At 36.6% G+C, this 24697-nt stretch overlaps 1 protein-coding gene across 2 annotated transcripts in view; it reads left to right on the top strand.

Moving 5' to 3' along the window:
* Nucleotides 1–2062: 2062 nt before the first annotated feature.
* Nucleotides 2063–24697, top strand: part of TMX3 (thioredoxin related transmembrane protein 3) — a 31868-nt gene continuing 9233 nt past the window's right edge. The window contains exons 1-13 of one of the 2 annotated variants that reach the window (XM_064507152.1): nt 2063–2240; nt 2472–2529; nt 6957–6996; nt 8299–8422; nt 10930–10975; nt 12562–12642; nt 13565–13664; nt 13927–14004; nt 16543–16609; nt 20279–20377; nt 22105–22162; nt 23111–23164; nt 23510–23566. In XM_064507152.1, coding sequence (XP_064363222.1) covers nt 2180–2240; nt 2472–2529; nt 6957–6996; nt 8299–8422; nt 10930–10975; nt 12562–12642; nt 13565–13664; nt 13927–14004; nt 16543–16609; nt 20279–20377; nt 22105–22162; nt 23111–23164; nt 23510–23566 — 923 coding nt within the window. In that variant the 5' untranslated portion in view covers nt 2063–2179. The remainder of the gene's footprint in view (nt 2241–2471; nt 2530–6956; nt 6997–8298; nt 8423–10929; nt 10976–12561; nt 12643–13564; nt 13665–13926; nt 14005–16542; nt 16610–20278; nt 20378–22104; nt 22163–23110; nt 23165–23509; nt 23567–24697) is intronic. The other variant, XM_064507153.1, reaches the window with a different exon arrangement.

Consider the following 24697-nt stretch of genomic DNA (forward strand, 5'->3'; position numbering starts at 1 on the left):
TGATATACAGAAAATGAAATATAACGGCACAGAAATTCTATGTATTCAGAGAGTAATTTTCATGGTTTATACAATACAGATGCTTGTGAAAATATTTTTTTTTTATGAAAGAGCCTTATTAAAATGTATAATGCTGCATAACCTTTAAAACGAACTTACATATGATATGTCTGGCACAGGTCAGTCAGAAACTTTGGAATTCTAATGTGAGCTATGACAGACCTTGACCTATTTCAGGTCTTGACCTATTTCTCAGGCAGCAAACCTACGACACAACTGGCCTTTCAAAAGGGCTGGACAGTTCTGTGGATGGTTCGATGGGTCCTTACTAAAGTCAAGGTAAACAACATCCACTGCTCTCCCCTCATCTACCCAGCCAGTCATCTCATCAAAGGCGGCTATCAAATTAGTTAAGTAAAATTTTCCCTTTATAAACCCATGTTTACTACTCCCGATCACCCTCCTGTCCTTCACATGTCTGGAAACAGTTTCCAGAATTAGTTGCTCCACCAGGTTCCCAGGAATCAAGGCAAGGTTGACCAGTCTGTAATTCCTGGGAGCCTCCTCCTTGCCCTTCTTGAAGACAAGGGTGACGTTTGCTCTCTTTCAGTCCTCTGGAACCTCTCCCAGTGGCCCTGAGCTTTCAAAGACAGACAATATTGGCCTTGCAATGACACTGGCTGGCTCCCTCAGCACCGACGGGTGCACCCCACCAAAGCCTATGGACTTGTGTATGTCCAATTTGTTTAAGTGTTCCCTAACCTGACCCTCCTCCACTGAGGATAAGTTTTCTTTGCTCCAGACTTCCCCTCTGCTCTCAGGGTCTTGGGATTCCTGAGGGCTGGTCTTCGGTAAAGACTGACACAGTGAAGGAATTCAGTACCTCTGCCTTTTGTGTGTTCTTTGTCACAAAGACCTGAAAGTTTTGCATATACAGCTGAGGGAAGTAACTCCTGTATGGGGAGGAAAACCACATGCAAGAAATCATATAGAATGAGGCAAAACTGAGAAAGAACAGATGAAAAATTGGCTTTAATGACTGTTTAATAGGTTTTCTTAGCAGAATTACTCACCCTTCCAGAACATGCAAATCTGTACTGAAAGAAAGACAAGCTAGTTGAGGACAGGAAAGATGATGATAGCAAAGGTTTGACAGAAAGAGGAAAATAAGTGAGAATGACACTGACATTGAGTAGAAAGTGAGCCTGTAAGTGTTTTTTCATGAAGGTGATGAAGAACAGTTGCTGATCTCAAAATAAGTAAGTGGTAGGTGATGAGACCGTACCCATCAAACACAGCTGGCAACATGGTAGATGGTACAGATTTTTCAGTTGAGACTGCATCAAATGACCCGCTTTTCAAGGGATCAGAAAATTAATGTTACTTAAGCCTCCAGCTCTGGAGGACCACAACTCTGGAAACTACTGGGAAGACTGCACGGGGAGACTGCAGTGCCAGATTTCTCCAGAAGGCTCTGTGGAGATGTACTTTGCTCTGTATTGAGCAGCCTGACGATCTGGCAGACCCCTTTCCTCTACTCTGCACACTACTGCTACTGAAGCTGGAGACCCTGGAGAGCCTTGAAATACTTGAGAATCAGTATCCAGCTGTCCCAGGCCTTTGCACTCCCCAAAACGCAGCTATTCAAACTCAGAGACTTCCTTTGGAAACGCAGAAATCAACAACCCCTACCTAGCCAGCGGGGCCCACCGTGAGCCTGGGTGCCCACACCACGTCCAGGGGCGCCCACTCCCTCCCTTCCAGCTCCTCCCCGGCGAGGAGGCCGCAGCCCTGCGCCAGGCGCCGCCGCGGCCGTTACTCCCCTCAGGCTGCGGCGCCAACAGCTTCCTGCCCCTGCCCCTACCTCCGCGCGCGCCAACCGCCCTCCGTAACGCGAGGCACAGGAGAGCCACCCGCCGTAACGCAAAGCACGCTGCCCCTCCCCTGCTCGGAAGCCGGTAGGAAAGGCAGCAGGGCGCCAAAAGCGCAGGCGCCCGCGGGGGGGGGCGGAGGGAGCAGCGCATGTGGCCCCACTGCTGCCGGCAACCGCCCCTCCCCCACTCGGGCGGGCAGGGCCCTCCACGCCTGCGCAGTGGGGGGAGGCCGGCGCTACCGGGCCGCTTCCCTTTCCCCTTCCGCTTCCCCTTCCCCTTCCGGCTGCGCCGGGGCTCCGGTCAACATGGCAGCGGCGGGCGGGCGGCGGCCGCAGCAGCAGCAGCAGCAGCTCGTCGGGGCGGCAGGTAACGGCACGGTGGCGGTGTCCGTGCGGACAGCGGGGCGGTCAGAAAGTGGCGGGGCGCGGAGGAGGGGGAAGCGCTGTGGGGAGCGGCGCGGAGGCCCGGCGGCCCGCGGGGGGCAGCGGGTGTGTGAGGGGGAGCCGGGGGCGCCTGCCTAGAGCCAGGCAGCTTGTTTGGGTGGGCACCCTCACTTCGGCCGGGGGCTTACTCACTGCTGCGTTTTCCTCTACTTAGTGGTGGTTGCGCTTGTTCTGGCATCAGATGCAGTTTTTGTGGAGGATCTAGATGAATCGTAAGTACTGGGGTGTGTCCTACTTTGCTACTTTCGTGCTGCTTTTTTTTTTGGGGGGGGCGGGGGGGAGAGGAGGGAAGAGCCCAAAGCAAGAGCCTTGTGTGCTGTGTAGTTGTCCAGAAAACGAGGCTGAAAAAGTTTTGCTCTTTCTTAGCAGAAGTGGTAGAAAGACTGTGAGATGTGTTAAGTAGCTGTCATGAGTTAAGCTAAGGAACACCTTAATTTTGCAGTTTTTTAAAGCTATTGTCACTGGTTCTGTTTTCAAAAATTTTGTTGGGCTCCCATGTACTTCTTTTCTTTTTGGCAGAATAAATATGTTTGTGGATTGATTCTGATGCAAAGTAAAGGTGGCTGTGTTTAACCCAGTTCTTTATTTGTGTTTGCTGTGAAGCTGCCACAAAGAATGGGGAAGGAGAGTAAAAGTGCATTCATGTGTGGCCAGGAACAGAAGAGAAAAGGAGTGGCTTTCTCTTTTCAGTGGCAGGGCTAATGCATGGCTGCTTGGAGTCATGAACATGCATGACTGCATAAAAAAACTGAAAAATTTAAGCCTAAGACTACTGAGCTGTTGAAATGGGTAGTTATGCCCTGAGCCTGTGTCTTTGCTTTAGCAGTTGCGTGGATATGTGCTTGCTATTCTCACAAAATGTAACTTTCCAAAAATGAAGATAATTTTTTTCAGTCAGAGCGGAAAGCTGATCTAAAGCAAACTGCTGCCACAAAGCAGCATGATTATTAGAATTGAAACAGAAGATGTAGAAAGTACTTGCATTGAAGGTGAGGAGAAAGTATTCAACTGCTGTTTCATGATAAATTTAAGCCAGTTTAAGTCCGTGTTTTTATAAGGATTCAGTCCATGATAAATTGCCTCAGGGAGCTGAAGAGTCAGAAAAGCATTCACTTTTTTTTTTTTTTTTTTTTTTTTTAACATTCTGCTTACTCAGCAAGAGCAGATAATGCTAGGATCAATTTGAGGGGCAGCAGAAGTACAAGGGAGGTAACATAGTATCGGGGATATTGAAGGGAAAAACCTCAGCATCTCTGACTTGTGTTTAAACTGTTGTGAATGAGAAACTGAAGCACAGAACTGCTTGGTGTGGTCTTTGCAAAGGTTGTTTTTGATCCATGCCTCATATTTTCAAAGACTGATGATGAAAAGACCAAATGAAAAAAATAAAATACATTTGTGCTCCCACATCATGTTTCCACAGTTGTAAGTTTAAATGTAATTGTTGCTTGGAATGAAGCAGCATAATTTTGTAGTCATGGAACGTTTGTGAAATAGCTGCTAGAAGGAAATCTTGTTGTAGAATACTTTGCTCTTTAACTACCAAACTATACAAATGCCTGTATTTGCATTTGGGAATATAAATTAAGTGGTGATTTGTTCCTAACAATCCTTTGTTTTTATCTAATTGACAGATATTGTAATTTTATGAAGTTTTTACTGTTGCTGAAAGCTTTAGTTTTATTTGAATCATGTTAGCTGTAAACAATGCCTGCTAGAACAGATTGAAGGTTCCTGTACCAAGCTTACAGGGTAGGAGAAAACAAGTAGCTGAGAAGAAGTAACAGAGATGAGTTACCCAGCATCGCCCAATTTGGCCATAGAAGAGAGGCAAAACAAGAGCTATGTTTTTTTATCAGCTAATGCTGATATAACTGCTTGCTGCCTGAAGTCTGTATTTGTCCTGCCATCTTTGCTGATCAGTGGCAATGTGCTAACCAAGCAGAAGAGTAATCTGACTGAAAAAAGTAAATATTTCTGTCTGGTGAAGGTGCTGTAATGGCTTAGCACAAGGTTGGAGAAACATCAGAACTAGTGGAAGGGGAATGAGCAGAGAGGAATGGAAGCAACAGTTGGGTTGGCTTAGGTTTCCTTGGAGTTGTGACCAGGGTCTTTAGTTCTCCTTCATGCTGGTTTCTTTTCACAGGTAAGGATTAAGTGGAGTGCATAGATTAAGTGGAGGTTGGGGCAACATTTGATCACATAATGCTACATGTTGGGCGGTGTATGTTTTTGACACAAATGGTTTTGATTCAAGGATATGTAACACCTGTCTCATCTTTCTGCCAGTACGATTGTTCTCGTGTCTGCCTTTGTAGACGGAGAGGATTGCAGAGGGCCGTTAATGGGAAACACTGATATTTTACACTTAGAGATATATTTATAGACCTAGAAACAGTACCTTTGGGAAATGTTGAAATACCCATTTATACAGAGATTTCTTTTTTTCTTCAACATTTTGGTTAGCTTCTTTAGTATTGTCTAATAATTTTATCATGTTTATGTTATCAAACTACAGATATTACAGTCATGGAAGTGCTGATACAAATCAGTAAGGCTTTCATGAGAAAAATTTAACTGACAGATTGTAACTTCATAATAACTATATAGTACTCTTCTTTCTAGACTGAGTTGAGATAGTTGTGCTTTTGTCAAACTTCATATTTTAGTCTCTGTGGAAGTTGATCTTTTAGCAAAATAAGTGCTCTTAAGTCTGTCGTACAGCTTATGTGGTATCTTTTATAAAATGTTTGGTTAAATGAATGTGTTGACAAAATTACTGAATTCCATTAGAATGCACTGTATCCAAAAGTTTCCTTTCCTTCCCCGTTTTTCCTTGCTATCTGCTAGTTTTCTAAGCCAAATTTTAGTCTGCCCTTCATTGCTTTAATGTTCTTTACAGTCCCCCCTATTAATACTGGGGCAGAGGTGATAGAGCATTTCCTTGTAAATTCTTATTGTATCAACCAGAGATGATATTCTAAATTCAAATACAGCCCAAGATCTGATGATTCAATAGCTGCTTTTTACCTGTTGCATCATAACCAATTATTTGTCTTTATAATTGGAAATGAGCTGGAGCTTTATTAGAATTCACAAGAGATGGTAGACTCTAACTGGTTGTAGACCAAGCATTTGTTTGCCTTAAAAATGCTGCTTTCTAATAGCTGTTTTGTATTAGTCATTGCAAATATCTTTTCCAAGTATTACAACTTCAGTATGCTATCAAAAAGGCAAAAGAAAGGGAGGAAGGGAATTGAATTTACCAGTGAAATGCTGCAGTCTTAAGTTTCAAACACTCAGTTTTGTGATTAGGTTAATAATGATTTCTTTTTTTCTTTTTCTTCCAGGCAGTGAACTAGCATCAGTTTTAGTATCATTTCAGGGCTATTACATACCATTATGAATTTGTTCAATTTTAAATAAAGTGTAATAAATGTTCTGTGATTCTGCTGACTGTCTATGAGCCATTTATAGTCATGCTGCATACTGGGAAATGATGAGTCAGGTTATCACTTCTATTAATTGGATCTTAACTCTATAATGTAGACTGCATACTTACTATATAAGTAGTTATATATAATCCTCTCTTTCCATTAAAGACTTTGCAAACCCTCTGCAAAGGTGTCACAATAAGAATTTTGCACGATGTATTATACAGTACGCTACATTGCTCCCAGTTCTAGTCATTTTATTAAAGTTTATCTTTTTCACAAATAAACAAACCTTGCATAAAAATTCTGGTTTATTTAATTCACAATTTAGAACTATTTAAGTAATGAAGCAATTTGTATGATCTTGTGGTACTTAATTCAGTGTGTAACCAACATTCCAAGAGGTACCAAGGAACTTTCATATTTTACTCTTTATTTTAGAATATAGCGGTTTTAGCATCTACTGACAGATTTGCAGTTAGTGAAGCTAGCCACTTCATTAAGTTGCCATTGCTCTAGCATTAAGAGCAGTCTATAGTACTAGCTTATTTCAAATTTTTATTAATAACTTCAACACTTACTTTCCAGTAGTTTTCTGTGTTTTTTTATAAAAAGCATCAACTAAAACATCTATAGTAGTTGAATCCTGAAGGAAGTTGAGCTAAAATTAATGTTAACATTAAAGATAATTCACACTTAGTGTATGTTTAGTAAAGGGCTAAGCTTTACAGCAATGTAAATCCCTGCTCTAGGAGAATGTATCAGTTGATCTGTAAAAATGCTAGGTTTTCTAAATGGTCCTCAGCATGCAGTATTAATGTAACTAAAATAGCTTAAAAAAAAGAGATTCCCTTAGATTACTTATCTTTATTAAACAGTTCTGTGTATTTGTGGTGTGTGTTTTGTATTTGTTTTTGGTTTTTTTGTATTGGTAAGGGGTTATAAACACTTAATATGGTACAACTGCACATGCAGTGCAACATGCATAGTGTGATGAGCAGGGTCAATCTTAGTAATTAAAATTAGTATCTTTTCTCTCTCTCGTCTCTTCCCCCCCCCCCCCAAAAAAAAAAAAAAAAAAAACAGAAACCTAATAGCTATAGTTTTGTAACAACTTAATTGCAGAAACAGTTTTACACAAATGAAGTTCGCTTGTAAAAAAGTATTTTCAGATGTATCTTTTTTTTTTCCCCCCACCCTCCTAGGTTTAAAGAAAACCGTAAAGATGATATTTGGCTTGTAGATGTGAGTATGTGAGAAAAACGTGAAGATTTTCACTTAATTTCAAACCAAGCTAGTAGAAATCAAAACACCAGAGGTACTATATGCTACACTGTAGTAAGGCTGCTTAATCATTTCGAACATCTTTTGTGCATGGTGCAGAAAAATTACATGATGTTAGTTCTGTTGACAATATGGATAAGCAATCTGTGTTGTTTAGGATGAACCAGGAATCAGATTTAGTACTGAATGCAAGCTTCACCCTATGTTTTAAATCTGTTAGAGAAGCAGATTATCTAACACTTGAATTTAGGGGGTGGTAACCTGCATTCAGACTTTTTTTTTTTAATTCTCTAGTTATATCTACTAGCTTGTGTGTTTTTATATATTATTTGATATTGAAGTGCTAAATGTCTAGACTCATTTTACTTTTCTAACACAGTTGGACAGATTCAGTGCTCCTTAGTTCAGAGGCAAAGCATTATTAAAATGATTGAGCTTGTTTAGAAATGAGAAACTTCTTAGCTCACCCAAATCTGAACTGTAGTTCCCAAATAGTATAATTAAGACTTGTGTTTTTTTAGTGGGGAAATTAATCAATAACATATAAGAAGATAGAATCCAATTTTACCAAGTTATGACCTGATCTTGTTATACTAAAACATTGATATTTTCCTTATTAATGTCACTGATGTGTTGCAGCAAGACCATTGATAGGCAGAAAGATGGAATGCAATGGAGTCTCCCACCTGTCTGGTTTCTGAGAAAATGGGATTGGTGGGATTTCAGTGTGCCTGTATAAGAATAATGTCTGAAAAACTGAAATCCAGAGGGCAGGTTGGAGACACATATGTGTATTCCACTTCCTTTCAAAGAACAGTGTTCTCTAATAGCAAAGAAGTTCATACTCCTGAATACGGATTTTTTCTTAAGGTTGATCATGTGACCTTTTAACTTCCTGTAATAAAGGGAAGTGTTGCAAAAGAGATTTTTTTAATGTTGCTACACAGTCTGTTTTTAAATAAGAAATGGTATATTAGTATAGCAATTGAATGAATTCATTTTAGACTTCTGTTTTCATTATTAAAAATAGCATCAAATCATAAAAGCTCAGTTTGCCACTCCAGCTTTCTAAGTAACTTGGATTTTTATTGTCTTGTAATATAGAGAAGAAAACACTTGGAAAATAACTCTTGTTAATTTGTTTGAGAGTTCAGATTAACTTCTCTCTCTCTCTCTCTCTCTCTTTTTCTCTTTTTCTCTTTTTCTCTCTCTTTTTCTCTCTTTCTTTCTTTTTTAAAAAAATCCAATGTATCTGCTGCTCAGTTTTATGCCCCTTGGTGTGGCCACTGCAAGAAATTGGAGCCTGTGTGGAATGAAGTTGGCATAGAAATGAAAAACATGGGCTCTCCAGTAAAAGTTGGGAAGATGGATGCAACTTCCTTTTCTAGTAAGTGTGGTTTGATTGGGGAAATTTCATAATATCCTCTGTTTTAAAACTTTCTTAATAGTTACTCTTCTGTTCTTTATCATGTAAATAAATTCACTCAAACAGTCACTGGGGAGCAGTCTCTTGAGGTTTATGTTCCCTTGAAAAGTTATAGCATGCTATAGTGTGTGTTTTTCTTGCTCCTGCTCTTGTACCTGCTTTTGTGTCAGGAATTCTTTCTGACAAATGGAAGATAAAAGCTTTTCAAAGATACAACTTTTGATATGCTTTTTAGAATACTTTCATACAAGTGTCTTTACATAGCATTTCTGTTGACAGCATCTAATTTAACAACTCCATTTTAGGTTCCTTGTATTACTGTTGGACAAGTATTTGTGTTTTTGCTGTTACTCTTTTCAGGTAATCAGTCTTTAGGATGTTACACCAAAAGCCTGCTGAAATCACTGAAGTCATTACATCAGTGTTAAGCCAGTTTTTCCCAATTTTCTCTATGCGTCGTCTTGAAGAACCAGTCTCAGATATTTTAACACTTTGGGGTTCATTTTTGATGATGCCTTTTTCGTATTTATTGATCTTCAAGGATATTTTAAGAAAAAAGCTTCACGTATTCAAAGAAGCTGTTTGGGTAGACATAAGATAGTTGTATGCCTAATACTATTGTTGTAGTATTAATGTGCTTGCTTATTGTCATTTAGCTTTAATCTGTGTTGAACCAGGAGGGTATTTAAAAGGGCAAGGCATAGGGAGCAGTGGGGCCCAAGCGAGCCTAAATTCTGTTAATAAATGTAATGTCATTAATCAATACTTATTAAAACTGGTTATAAACGCTTATTATATTTGCATAAGATAGGCAGAATATTTTTCTGTGATATTCCACTTTCTCCTCTCCTTGTTTGCATGTAGCAACAGAAGTTTGGTCTTTTGAGATCAAAATCCTCATCTCAACTGTAAATTTAGAGTATGTAACCTATTCTTTAAAAATACATAAAATTCACCTCATGTTTCATCTTGGAGATACTGACTTGCTAAAGTTGTTGTATCAGTTGAATTTTCATGTGGTTTTGCCTTAGAAATTCACTGAATGTGGTCAGAACAGAAATGCATTACACTTGGGGCTAGTATAATTGCTGTTTTGTTTCCATATTGTGTTCTTCATATCAACAAGCTAAGGCAGATATGTAAATAAGTCCACTTCCATGTTGCTGAGAGGATTTTAGTAATCTTGGTAGATGAGATGTAAAAAACTGATATCCGCATAGTCCACAGTTGTCAATGCAAACATTCCTGACTGTGCTTAAAGGCTGTACAGGGAGAAATAAACTGCCTATCAACAGCTCTTGTGATTGAATGTTCTAATACATGTTTTAATACATTTTAGTTTTTCTAAATACAGATGTGAGAGGACAGAATCAGAATCAAATTGAGCCTGGTTCATGCATTTCTTAGATCAGTATCATTTGAATAAGATACCAGTAGGTGAGTTTAATTTGTGTATGTAGTTCTGTGCAGTTAGGTTTTTGACTTGGACAGAGCCCTGCATACAAGTCCTCCTACATCTGCTGCTCTGGAAGGTGGTCGATAGCTTCAAAATGTTTATCTTAAAAGTATTGAATCCTGGTGGGTTTTGAGTGTAGGACTTGATTTTTCAGGGAATTGCACAGGTAGTGTCTGAATTTAAAACTGGAAAGTTTTAGTTTTTTTTAAAAAAAAACCAATTATTTTAACTTCTGGAAAACAGTGAATTGACTTGAAAGGTATAGTTTAAGGTGGAGGTGGTTGTGCTGACAATGAGAAGGAAGATTGCAAATCATACCCCTCTAAGTGAGAGGAATAAGATACAAGCTTTTAAACAAACATCACGTGGGCCATAGAATTGTGGATAAGTCAATGGGCATATGTGAAGGGAGGGGAAAAAAAGTTCTATAATTATTTCACTGTTTAGTACTTTAGTAAGCAGCAGGTAAGTAACCGATTGCCTAGGAAGAGTCTGTCTGTGGGAGTTGACCTCTGCAGAATACAATTGCCAGACTGACTTTTCTGTAACTGCTGTGGTATAATATTGTACTTCTGTGTTCTTAACCATTACTGTAGCATGTGTTTATTAAATTGTTTCTTATTTAGCTATCTCTTAAGCATTAGTATTACAAACTCTACATCCATTATGTTTTTCTTGCATCAGATATTCCCAGACAATAGTATGTACTGTGCCTATTAAATGCATACTACCTTTTGGTGAAAACTGACTAAGCACGTTTATTTAGTGGACTCTTAGGCTGTTTAACTTCTACCATTCCATTTGGATGCCTGCAGTATGCAGAAAGAAGCCTAAGGTTTACTGGTGTGTCTTAATAACACTAACTTCTGAAAGGAAATGGAATAATTCATACTGAACTAAGTGGTAGGTTTTTCAATAATTTACATGGCTTGAATAGTAAACTGTCTTTAAACCTTAGGCTAGAAGAGCAAGAGAGACTTGGCTCACTTTGGCATTAATAAATGTCTTTCAGGCATTGCATCTGAATTCGGAGTGCGAGGCTATCCAACAATTAAGCTGTAAGTTGATACTTCTTGTTGAATTATTTCTTTTCCTACCAGTGATCTTATATGGATAAAAAAAAGTATAGTCGATGTCTATTTAAAAAAAAAAAAAAAAATTTTGGACAATATCTTTGATTTCTCCTGGACTGTCTTTTTGCTTTGGAATCCTTTGTTTCTAATTAAGACATTTGATAATACTGAAATTTTAAACAAAGGCAAATTAGCAAGTTTAATTCTAAACCTTTTATGCAACTTTGTTAAATATACGTATATGTACTTACTGTTAAAGGAATTTCATGTACAAATTGATTTGATGCCTTGAAAGCAGTTCAGGCACTAAATGCATATGTGAGTCTTTGAGCTAAGTTTTGGGAGTTGCTGATTGTGTTTTATTATTTTTAATTATCTCTTTTTTTCTCTTCTCTGTTCCTGAAAATCTTGTGTAAATGACACTAATGATTACTGTATAGGGTAAATTGTGAGAGCAGTTGTTTGGCAAGGGATGTATGTGTCTTTTTTTTTTCCTTATTTCACTAACTATAAAAATCAATGGAAGATAAAATTTGTAGGAAAACACAAGTAGGTAGCAGTTTTGTATGGACTTGCTTATCAAGTTTTGTGCATAGTTCAATCTAAGCTCACATTAAATAAAATGCTAGTAATTTTGACCACTTCTTACTATGAATATGTTGTTTTGTCAGCAGATTATTGTTTTAGCAAATCGTATTCATAATATGTAATAGTTTTTCTCCAGTTAAGTTTCTCAAAATGTAGTAAAGATTTTTAGCATACTAATCTTTAGGGAGGAAACAGGGAGGGAAAGGTTTTTTTGGCATACGAAGGTGTAGAATTGTTTTTATGATTGCTTTCTTTATGTAGCTTTCCTAAAGCTATTTGAATTCCAAGGCAGCCTATTCAAATTTACAAGCCATTGAATTTTATTTGACTATTCTTACAGCACAAGCATTTCCTATCCGCTGTCAGTGAAGTACAGTAAACTGACCAGAACTTCATGGAAGCTTAATTTAGTACATAAATTCAAGAGATTTTGCAGATCATTTGATATTTTTCAATTATGATCAGCCATTAATGGAGTTTTCGTTTGCCTTTTATAAGGATTAATCCCTTTGAAATGCTGAAGGTTTGGGTGTTGAATTTTTTTTTTTAATAATTTGGTTCTAAGCAGATATTCAAAAAGAAAGCCTGTTTGTTTACAAAATAAATGACTGCTGTGTACTAGAAAAAAATCATTAGTAGTTAACAGTGTAAATTATTAAGAATGTAAATTATTTTCAGAAGAAAATAAATTAGGTATTGTATAAATAATTCCATAATTGCATTTTATTGCATTACTGAGTTTTTGTGTTTTGCAGACCAGAGATCATTTCTTTTGGCTGATTATTCGACAAATCTTGCTTGTCATTTGCTAATAGATGACTGTAATGCTGGTGTGAAGGCTTTGTAATTTTACATGTGCAGATATATTTTTATTTTGTTGCACTTCTGTTCTTTAAAGTCTTCGGCTTCTTAAAATCTTTGCTTCTTAATATGTTCTTTTTTTTTTTTTAATTCCTCTTTTTTTGCCTATCTCCTCTGTCCAGCTTAAAAGGTGACTTGGCATACAACTATAGAGGACCTAGAACCAAAGATGATATAATTGAATTTGCTAATAGAGTAGCAGGGTAAGTATATACTTCCATGAGACTATTTCTGGTGACTTGAAACTTCTGTAGGATTTTTTTTAAAGGTGGGCTGAAAGGCATATAGGGAGTGACTAGTCAGAAACTCTTCTTTCCAGTGCAAGAACTAGGGAGATTTTTAAATCACATTAAAAACTCATTGGAGGCAGGAAAAAAGGATACTGACCTAAATGTTGCATAATATACAAAAATCAGTACTAAGCGGAATCTGTTTAACAATCCAAGTTTTCTTAAAAATTGGTTTAATATACCCTTGAAACTTGAAAGATGTGGCAGTTTGCAACACAAGGAAATTGTTTTTACAGAATCGTTCACAGCAATTTCCATTTACTTTTTCTTCCTTCCCTACAGTGGCTCAAAATTTATACACAATAATCTTTGAGGATCAAAGTTCCGTTGAGGAGGAAAAATGTTCAGATTTCTTTTTCTTATCCTTAAGAAACATTCATATAGATGCATAAGATTAATTATTCATAACTCTGTAGTCTAGGAGTATCACTGTTCTCTAATAATTTACCAAAAATTTGTAAGGATATTTATTTCTAAGACCACATTCCCCACCTGCTGTGCCTACATTCAGAAATTTCTCTCTCAAATGCTTGTACAGTGGGTAAATGGCTTGCATATTTATTAGTACCGTAGCAGCATTTTGTACTAAGATGTCAATTTTATTTAAGGGTGCTACTTGAGGAAAAATTCTTGACTTTATTTTGGGTGGGAGGTTGTTTTTTCAATTGAAACTTGAATAATGAATTGAGAAATCAAATGAATTTACTTTAGGGAAATTTGTAAGAAACCTGTATGATCTGTTCCTGGGAATCTTTTTGTTTGAATTTTTGCAGCTTGTAGAAACTGAGACTTTTTCTTTCTTTTTTGCTTTTCTTTTTCTTTCCCACCCTCTCAGACCTCTAATCAGGCCACTTCCTAGCCAACATATGTTCAAGCATGTGCAAAAGAGGCATCGTGTACTTTTCGTGTATGTTGGTGGGGAATCTCCTTTAAAGGTTTGAAACTTGATTAAATAATGTTATTTCTTTTGGCTCTTCACAGATGTAGTTTAAAATATATCTTCTAAAACAGGTGAGAAAATAATAGTTGAAAGACTGAAAAAAGTGCCCATGTTATAATAAATTCTTGTCTTTATAATTACTAAGTGTTTTTACAGTCTTTTGTCGTAACCGTATTTTCTAATTACCTTTTCAAAATAAGGTTTCCTTTGACTTGTACTAAAAATGGAGAAGTTTAAAAAAGTTTGTGTTTTTGCAGGAAAAATACATTGAAGTTGCTTCAGAACTAATTGTTTATACATACTTTTTTTCTGCCTCAGAAGATATACTACCTGAGGTAAGATGTTTCAGCTTCTACTGTTTCTACTGATATGGTATAATTCTCCATATCTTTATCTCTCTATATAGATATTCATGTGTCTTTGAAAAGAGGTTTGACAAATCCCAAGCTAATTACATTGAAATGTTTGATATTCACGTCTATAAGGGTAAAGAGTACAAACTGAGTTTAGATTATGGTATAGTCTTTTACTGTCTAGTTTGATGAAACTTTTCATGACTTAGTATATAAGCCTCTTGTCTTGTTAAAAGTGGAATGAATAACTTGTTCACAGTATGCATTTGCTATGGGTTTAAATTTTTAGTCTGTTATTACTTTGGCCAAATGTTTGCTTGGTCAAATTAATTAAATGGTAGAAACTTAAAAAGAAGATATGCAGGACTTATTCTACTATTCAGGGAAGTCAGTGGAAAAGTTAGCTCTTTGTACCTTGTGCAATACAGCTGATCAAAGCACTAGTCTGCCCTGGGATCAACTAACCCAGTTTACTAGCTGCAGAATCCCACACACTCTTTTGGGGATTCTGTAACAAGGAAACCATTCACAGTAAATCGCAAGGGTAGAAAAAGTTGCCAGCGCTATTTTTAAGCCTAACCATTGTTGCCCAAATACTGAAGTAAAATAAAGAGGCTTTCTAATTTCTTGTTATCTCCAAACGAGACCTGAGTCTGCTACCGCATGACTTTGAAAATGCTCATTTGGGGTTAGTGGAGTGAGAGCTAGCATAATTTTTTTGTGATGCACTTGCATTTTTTGGATGCGGACAGACTCTTACCAGAGGTTCCCAGTGATAGAATGAGAGGCAGCGGGCACAAACTGACACGCAGGAAGTTCCGTCTGAACATAAGGAAAAATTTCTTTACTGTGCGGGTAGCAGAAGACTGGAACACTTTGTGGAGTCTCCATCCTTGAAGATATTCAGAATCCATCTGGACAGGGTCCTGGGCAACATGCTCTAGGTGACTCTGCTTGAGCAGGGGGTTGGACTAGGTAATCTCCAGAGGTACCTTCCAACCTAAACCATTCTATTTCTGTGATTTTCCTACATCCTTACAAGTAAAACTGACCTCACTATAAATAGTGTAGTATTAGATTTCCAAAAGCCTTGTATTAAAAACTACCTTGATTTGAATACTCCTATTTTCACCTTAGCCCCAGCTGAGCAAGTAAAGTAACATTCACTTGCACATTGGACAGTGTAAAAGCCTGGAGCTGTTTCAGAGTCTGTGATCATGGTGATACAAGAAGTGAGCTGTTCGGTTTTTCCCCACAAAATATAATGTTGCTATAACTCAGCTAGTGGGGTTTTGCAATATTCTGTGGAGAATAGCAAAAAAGATATGAAAACACTGGTTGGTAGTTGTAATGAAGCTTCACATGACAAGGTACAGAGTATAGGATCTGTTTTGCCATCTTAAATAATCTTGTCCCAGGTTTCGGGCATCTTTTGCAAACTGCTGTGCATAGACTGATCTGCCCTTTAAAGACACTAAATTACTCTTAGGGAAAATACAAGAATGAAAGCATCATCCAGAATTACCTACTTCTTCCTCATTAATATGAACTGTTACATTGTAAACCTATTGCTTTCACATTTATCTCTGAGAAAGATAATGCAGAATGATTACAGAAGGCACGTCAGTTGCAAAAATAGTCACAGTGCTGTTTTCCCCAACACATCAATAAATTAGAGAATTCAGCCAATAGTGTGAACAAGACTAAGCTTCCCACATGTTCTTTTATTAGCCACATAGTCTTAAAATTTTAACCAGGAGTGTTAGCAAGTAGTAAGGATTAGATGCCAGAAATCATAAGTGGCAGGGCTGTGCTTTTTTCAGTTGCTTACTGAAACCATGAGATGACTAAGTTTCTTTTAAGTTGCAAAGCAAAGATTTCTATGTCTTGTATTATTTTTATATAAGTATGCTGATGAACAAATAAATCCTAAATGTTGCGTTAGGATGATAATACACGCATCCATTGTTCTGTTTACCTAAATTAGGGCTGTTTGCAGCCCTGTGCTGAATGAGTGTCTTTATTTTCATCAGCCTGAGCCACAGGAAATAGCCCAGATTTACAGTGGGACACATCATCAATATTACTCTTTTACTCCACAATATTATTGAGTGTTTGTTTAATAGAAATAACTGCATATGTATTACAGGTACACTGACAACAGCACAAATTGGGAGTAGAGAATAGTACAAGACTGATGAAACCTTCAAATTCTCATCTTTTCTGTCTAGAGTTCATGTCAAACTTCGATAAACCATTCTTCATGTTACTGCAGATAGGAGTAAAAATCCTGCTCGATTTATACAGTGTGCGATACTTACCCATCAAAAGATAGATTTTATGTTGTGTTACTTCTTAATATTGCAGAGACTAAGAAATTTCTTTTTATAAGAGGAGACTGAAAATGTGTAAATATACTTCAGCATATTTCCCTGTGGACTAGCTATGCACACTTTAAGATTTCTTTGTCTAAAATTTTCTAATCATCCATGGTTTCATTGGAAAACGCTTCTCTTTCAGTATGTGATATTGCCTGAATTGCCTGCTGTTGTGGTCTTCAAAGATGGAACCTACTTTGTATATGATGGTATGTAAAAGTATACATCACCTTCAGACAAGATACTAAAAGCATGTAAGAGAAACCAAAACCAGAACATGTGGGATTCTTTCAAGGTCAAATTGGGGGTCAAATTCCCAAGTATTATGATAAGTAACAGTCTCCTAAGGAATGGAGAAAAGTTGAATTAGACTTGAGGTATTTAATGCTGTTCTGCATTTTCTTATGGAACAAAAAAATGCATTTGAGAAAGAATCATTTCTTCACAATAATGAAATAGAAGTGATGGAGCTTTTTCTTTGTCATTCAGTAAAATGCAGCTTTTCATATTTCTGCTTCACTGACATTAATGTACCTATAAAAGTTCTCCTTCACCCACTACCCAAATCCAGTCCTTGATAAGAAAAATAGATGAAAACTTTTGCTGAAGGGGAGTCGCACAACAAAAGCAGCTCTGCAGAAATCCAGGTACAATGAACAATTTTTCCCATCTAATAGATGAATTTACAGTTCCAACCAGTTAAAATCAGACTTTTCTAACAATCTTTCTACCTAAATATGACATCTTTCTTTTGAAGTTTGCTGGACTTTTTCAGATGTGTCCAGTTTGAGTTATTTGTGCTTTGGCAATACAGATTGTATTGGAAGTACTTTCTTAGTACAGCAAATCTTCCTTCAGAAACCTGAAGGAAAAGGAAACTGATCATCCTCGATCCCCAGTATTAAAATTTAGAGGGACATATGTGGCAGAACTGAGCATATGCTCCTTTCCCACTTGTGCTGCATGTATTTGGGTAATGGGAAAGGATCAGACAACATGACATCTCCATAGGTAACTGATGGTGCATACATTGAACAGTTGATCTTTCAGTCCATTTTTTTTTTTTTTCTTTCCAGAAAGTATCCAACACAAAAAAAGGTAAAGGGGACAAGGATTGTAGCTACTGGAACAGTACATACACAGTTTGAAGCTGGGTAAACTGTTTTGAGTGGCTGTGTTTAGCTTGTAGACTACAGAATGGCCACCTGAGAGTAGCAGCATTTCTTAGTATTGCTGTAAAGCAGTGCATCTGCCATTTATAAAAAGCATATCTGAGTGGAATATAGTACTTTTATGTGCTGTGTACTATATTACATGCATACTTATATCTATATGTATACATACCATGGGTTGGTTTATAGTACAGCACTTACTTACAAATACATCTAGTCTTTGACATACATGTTTTAAATAAAGGTTTTCATTTCTGATTTTAAACTTGAATTTGGAAAATGTATCGCTCAGAAAACTATTCTGCTTTTTTCATTTCTGGGGATCAGCAGCACTACAGCAAAATATACTCTAGATGGGCCATCAAGGTGTGGTTCAATAGAATGGCTACCTTTTTCTTCCTTTTCAGTCTTCCCAGTCTCATTCTCTAAGAAGTTTACTCAGCACCCTCCTTGATTTGTTTTTGGTCTTTTTTTAGGAGGGGGAGTGGATGGAGAGGGAAGTCATGTCAAAGAAACAATTCCAAATTGCTTCATGCTGAGTGACCCACTTGAAAATTCTGGCTTCTAATTACTTTGTAAAAGTTTCTCCTTTATAACATACTAACAATATTATGGTAAATAAAATTAAACGAGTTATGCAAACAGAGTATGAGAGACTTTATGAGGTTGTATGTGTAACTGCCATCATTGGGTAGAAATTGAACATTAAATTGAGTTTTTCCTCTTAAAGTATTATTTTACAATTTACACAATAAAATCTAGAGGCCTGAGTACTCTAAACATTTGCAAATAATTGGTCCAGCATTCTCTGTTTGAAGGAAGAAAAGCTTCTCAGAAGATAGGCAGGTAGAGTAAGTTATATTCTGTACATGTAACTTAATCTTGTAAAATGCTAAAACCAAGACTTAGTTTGGAGTTCCATGGGTTTACCTAGCGAAGTGTTCCAGTTATTGCTTGTGTAGTCTTCTTTCAGATAAGCTTTCGAAATGTATGAATGTTCCTAATGGAAGAGACTGATCAGGCCTTCCCTTTTCAAAGGGATTTTAGTTTTCCCCCACTCAAACCTTCATTAGCACCTCTTCTTTTCTCAGAACTAACTGTATTTTATTTTCTTATTTTTTTTCTGCCTATCAATATCTCTTACAGCTTTTATGAGTTATTTCAGGCTTGTTTTCAGCCATGGAAGAATGTAGTGCTTTTGGCAGCTGCTAAAAAATGTCTCTGATAAAACAAAAAATGTTCACTTTTCATTTTTATTCATAAAAAACAAAGGTTTTTGTAAGAGACCATGGCCATCTTTTGATGCTTACTTCAGGGAAAACTAAAATGAATCTTCTTCAGAACTTCCATTTACTTTTGGATTACCCCCTCCTCACCCCCCCCCCCCCAGCAGTATCTTTATTTCACTTGATGGCTTGAATTTAATAATTATGTTTGTGGTTTTTTTTGAAGTGTATTTGAAAGCCTTCCTGAAAATAAGGGTTCTGATGTGAAAAATTTCTCACATCTTCTTTCCCTTTGTCCCCCTCCCAATATCAATGCAAAAAACTTACTTAGCTACCCTACCAAGGCCTTTGCATGCTCTTTATATACTCTGGTCTTCTACCAGATCATTTTTTGCTCCAGTTCTGTTCTGGGTTCCTATCCTGTCTTGCCAGTTGCTTTGCGTTTTCTCACTTTAAGTGAGAAAATTTACTTACCTCATTTAAAGTAAAAATTAAGTTAAATATTCCACCTGATATTTAAAAAAGAGCATAAAACACCCTTTTCACCCCTTCCCTTTTTTAAATGAAATCTTTTTAGTCTTTCAAAAACTCACTACAAGTAAAAGGTTTAGCCATGTACATTTCAAAACTGTCTTTGTCTGGTGTTTTGCCACTGTAAGGGAATGGAATACAGATCTAAGTTTAACTTTGAGTTTGTTTGCTACAGTCTTAGTACAATTGTAACAATGTTCTGAACCTAAAGTTATTGATAATTCACTCCCAGTTGGGTTTAAAACAAGTTTATCTAAGAGAGAGAGAGAGATGTGTGTGTTGTGTGTTTGTGTGTAAGTTATATATACACACGTTTTTCCTGTTTACTTGTGATTGGGATCTAATGGTATGGGTTAGAATTAGGCTCTTCTCAGGTTGTAACAACTAGCAGTTCAAATCATAGCCTTCAGCATAATTGATTTGGAATGATATATGCAAGTACTTGTTCATTTATGTTCACACTGATGTTGATGCATCTACTTTTCTTGATTTCCTTTTGTTTCATTTAAGAGTTTTCAGCAGTATTGCTTTCTGTATTTTTGCATCTCTTTGCTTCTTCTTAGTCTTGAACTCTCTTTAAACATAGGGATTAAAACTGTTCCTTTCTGCACTGGGTCACAGTCATCTCTTAGAACAGTATTATGTTTACTCTTGATTTGGGTGGCAAAATAATTATCAAACCAGTTTTTCCTACCCAACTGCTATAATATACTTGTTTTAGGTTTAACAATTGAAAATACTGTCAAAAAATTCTAAAGCTGAAGAGAAATGCGTTCATGCGATCAGGTCTAGCAACAATAAAAAGAAAAAACATGAAAAATTAGCGTTTTCATCTAAAGTACTGGAAGTACTTGCAAAAAAGGGGTGTGTGTGTGTTTGCTTGCTTGTTTTTAAATACAAGACGTGTGTTTAATCTTCAGTATTCTTTATTTTTTTTGTTTTGTTTTAGAGTATGAAGATGGTGATTTGTCATCCTGGATAAATAGAGAAAGATTTCAAGGTTATCTTAATGTAGATGGCTTTACATTGTATGAACTTGGAGATACAGGTGAGAAGGTGCTACCATTGAACTCTTCCGCATCTTTTAAACACTAACCAAAATTAAAGATCATTAAAAACATGTTTTTAAACCTCAAAGTTAATTAATCTGGTAGGGTTGATATTGTCTCCTGTCGTTTGAAGTCGGTGGGATCTTTGTTACTGATTTGTGCTGTCATCCAAAGCCTACAGTAGTCTTTTCTTTGCAACATACAACTTTGTCTTGTCCTGTAAGAGTCACAAAAAATGAGTGAAGCTTTTAACACTGAAGTGTTGAGTTTTCCAGAGCAAAGCACCTTACAGTCTACCTTCCATTCAAAAAGAAGGGGGCCTAAATATTTTAGTCAATGCAACATTGACTTCTTCCAGGTGTTCAGGATTATGAAATGTCTAGAGTCTTACATCTTTGTGAAAGTAGTATTATTATACATATATTTTAAAAGGATATTTACAGAAGTGCTGTTAAAAATTGTTTAAATGTAGCTGATCTCTTGCTGTTCCATTTTTGTCTCAATTCCTTGAATTACAAAACAGAAATGATGACTTTAGTAATACGATGGAGATGCTAACATTTTTTTTCAGTGTCTTTATATGTAATTACATAGTACCTGGAATTCATCAGCTTTGTCTTTCTTGGTCTGAAAAGTAGTTGGAAAAAGTGGTATTGTCTCCTGGTGTATTTACTATATAGTGTTTTAGGGCCTGGAAAAAAACAGAAAAAGTGAGGCTCGAAGTATGGAAGAAGACAAAAGCTGTTGCTTTCTCATGCTTAAAGAAGGTCTAGGAGTGAATTAGTGTTCTTACCCTCAAAACTTTTAAATTTTACTCGAACAAGGCAATGTTGATGCAGTCGACATTATATACTTTGTGAGCTTCTCTTCTCGAGTGGAATGCTCCCTCTGGCATGGTGATAGGTAGGCATTGAGTAATGGATTGGCTTGGTGGGAATCATGTGTCTAGGGAGTGAGTGAATCATGGAGTCTAGGGAGACTTAACAAAATGTTCTTCTGCACTGTAGAGGCATTACTTAATGCAGCTGCCCAATACGCTATGGAAAAGTCTGCTTATCTAACTGAAGCTGCATGACTTGGAGAGCATTTTTTTAATCTAGTTCACCTTAGAAGGCACTTGTTTTTTTCATGACCATTCAAGAACTGAATCCTGAAAAGATCAGTATATTCTGATGTTTGGTCTTTATTATGTTCTTTGGGATTATTTGATAAATCTCTATGCAGGTATGCATGTAGGTCTTGCAAAAGCTAAGCTGCTCTGACAAAGTACTGAACTAAGAAGCTGTCTTTCTGATTTAATGAATTCTTATTTCTGCCACTAAATTCCTACCTTTTCTTACTGTAAGCATACTACTCCAACACAGTTGTGGTTTGATCACTTTGAACCAGTTTGTAATTGCCATTACATTATAGTTTTTCATAGCATCATATTTATCCATATGCAGATATACAGCTTGAATAGAAAACTATGTATTTGTCCCTTTAACTTCTTTCTTCTATGTCTCTCATAGAATGCTAAAGATGTTGCATTAAGCCACATCTTAATTTATTTTCAGTAGTTTAAGAAAATCGGAACTTCGTCAGCTAAAAGAGGTTATTTGCCATCCAAGTTGGTTAATACTTGAAACTAATTCCTGTTTGATCTTACAGGTTAGAAGTATTTTCCATAAGAGAACTTGTGTGTATTCTTTTTAATGGTTTTAAAGTATTTTATTCCTTATTTTAGGAAAACTTGTGGCTATTGCAGTCATTGATGATAAAAACTCTTCAGTGGAACATACCAGGTACAGAAATGAGTATTGGTGATACTATGAGAGAAATATGCTGGGTATTGGTGATACTATGAGAGAAATATGCTGGTATGGCAGAAAACTTTATTGGCATATAGAATTTTGGAAATTTCCTGAAACTTTTTAACTATTCAGAAATGATAGGTTAAATAAAAGGTTTTAACTTGTGAATGGTCTCCAAATTATGACTTCAACCTACTGACCTTACCCAGTGTATGGCTGTATTGAAATCCATGCGAGTTTTCAGTGAGAGTTTGTTTGATTGAAGTTTCTATATCACTCTTCTCACTCTTGCCACTTAAGAGATTACAGGAGGAAGTAAGCGTCTTTGATCTTTGTGACAGTAATTGAATAGCTTTTTTTAAAGCTATTGTGTTACCTTTTTAATACAGAAAAGAGTACTTGAGTCCAAACAACTGAGATAAACTTAATAGGCTTAAACAAAAGATTGTTCTTCAGCTTGGTTGTGTTAAAATTAATTTGGTGATGCTTAGCTGTTAGTTGTCTGTAGAACCTGTGTTCGGAGAGATTATTTTCAGCTGCATCAGAATTTGCTGAAGAGATTGGGAAGAGCAACACTCTCCCAACTGCCTTTCTGACTACGTACATCAGTCAGTTAAGAACATGCTGTTCAAGTTCCATGTATATTATTTTTCCAGTTCTCTTTTTTTATTCAAGAGCACAGTGCTGTATCTTCAGAAAGAAATAGATGGATTGAGGCAGCCTGTCTCTTTGTCTCATATTGACACTAGATAGACATTAGATATCCTTTCGACCTCAAGAAACCGAGCAAGGTGAACAAGGTGTTTTGTGTTAGTGGAATTGGGAAATTGTTGATGAGATACTAGTTGTTGCTTATTACAGAAATCTAAATGTCTTTTGTTTAGATTTTAATGGAGTATACTCTGCATATCAGTGTGACTTTTTTTCCTTCCCCTCCAGACTAAAATCTATTATTCAGGAAGTTGCTAGAGATTATCGGGACCATTTTCACAGGTATGCATATGTGGTACTACAGCTTCTTAAACTGAACTTCAGCATTTACCTTTCTAAGACAACAGATACTTTTGACTTAAAAATAATGTTATAGTGTTTGCCTTGTTATAAATATGCTAATGTTAATAATACCATTTCATTCATTCATAAGACAAATTTCATCAGTTATGTATTGGAAGGCTGCGTGTTCTGTAGTCTGGTCAGTTTTTCAAAATGTATTGTGTATTCAGGGTGTGATGTCATCTTCACTTGTAAGAAAAATATTTAAGGAAGAACTTGTGATACTGAAACCTGTTATTTTGTGTTTTGTTTCATTATTATGCTTTTCACTGTTATCTCTGCCAGGGATTTCCAATTTGGCCATATGGATGGAAATGATTACATTAATAGCTTACTAATGGAGTAAGTAAATTCTTATTTAAGTATTCTTTCTTTTCTTGTACTTGTCACTAGTTATATTTAATTTAAAAAAACCACCTGAAGAACTCTTGCTTTTCATGGGATTAAAATAAAAAAGATGGCTGTCCTCGAAATGTATGTAATGTAACAGTTGTTGGTTAAACTAAAGCTGCATAATTTAATGTTAGCAGTTTGGCTTACTGTTAGTGCTGACTGACAAGGCTAGTATTTTAAGTTTTCTTTGTTAAAATAACTTATTTTTTTTCTCAGTTATGTTGACAAGGCATGGAAAAAATTAGAAATTGCTTCAGTTTATAACAAAATATAAATAATGCTTATGTATTACCTGTGTTTTTATTCATTTCTGGAGAGACATGTTTTATTCTTATTGACAGATAGTTAAGACTGATGCACATTACAAGTGGCTGTTACTTCATTAGACATGGTTTTTCAGGAAAGCAGCTGAACAGCAAAGTACACTGACTACTTGAGATTTTATAAGAGATCTTTGTAAGAAGATTTTATATTTCTACATAGAAGTATAAAATGCGTAGATGATGATGTCTACACTTGATGCAAAAAATGTAGTACATTTTTTAAGTATGTAAGTTGTTTAAGAGGATGCGTAACATCTGCCCTTATTGTGGTCCTTGTTTAAAAAATACATAATTAGAGGTTTAGGTTACTTGGCATTTACAGTTGACTACTTGTGCTCTTCTGCCTTTTTGTGTCAAGGAAAGGAGAAACAGGAATGAGTATGCCAGCTCTGTAAGGGGAGAGTTGAAACCCATCTTCTGAGGATCCTGAGACTCTGCGCTAGTATGCAGTATCTGTGTTAGTCAGTGTCTGTGTTACACAGTATCTGTTCCCTCATGTTTGGCCTTGCCACTGTCACCCTTGCTAAATCTAAGACCACAGGAAGACTGCAAGGTCAACCTAACAAATTCAGATAGATTTGCAAATACTACACTCTAAAACTTTGCAAGTGTGTTTGTGCTGCTAGAAGTTCTGGGAACTTCATGGAGGCACTGGAGGTACTAGGTCTGTGTTTCTGTGGAATGCCTGTAGGTTAGTATCTGAATAAAAGTAATTTGAAAATGCCTGTGTTGCAATTGAAGTTAAATAGTGTGATTG

Source organism: Dromaius novaehollandiae, chromosome 2, assembly GCF_036370855.1.
Source record: "Dromaius novaehollandiae isolate bDroNov1 chromosome 2, bDroNov1.hap1, whole genome shotgun sequence".
Lineage (NCBI taxonomy): Eukaryota > Metazoa > Chordata > Aves > Casuariiformes > Dromaiidae > Dromaius > Dromaius novaehollandiae.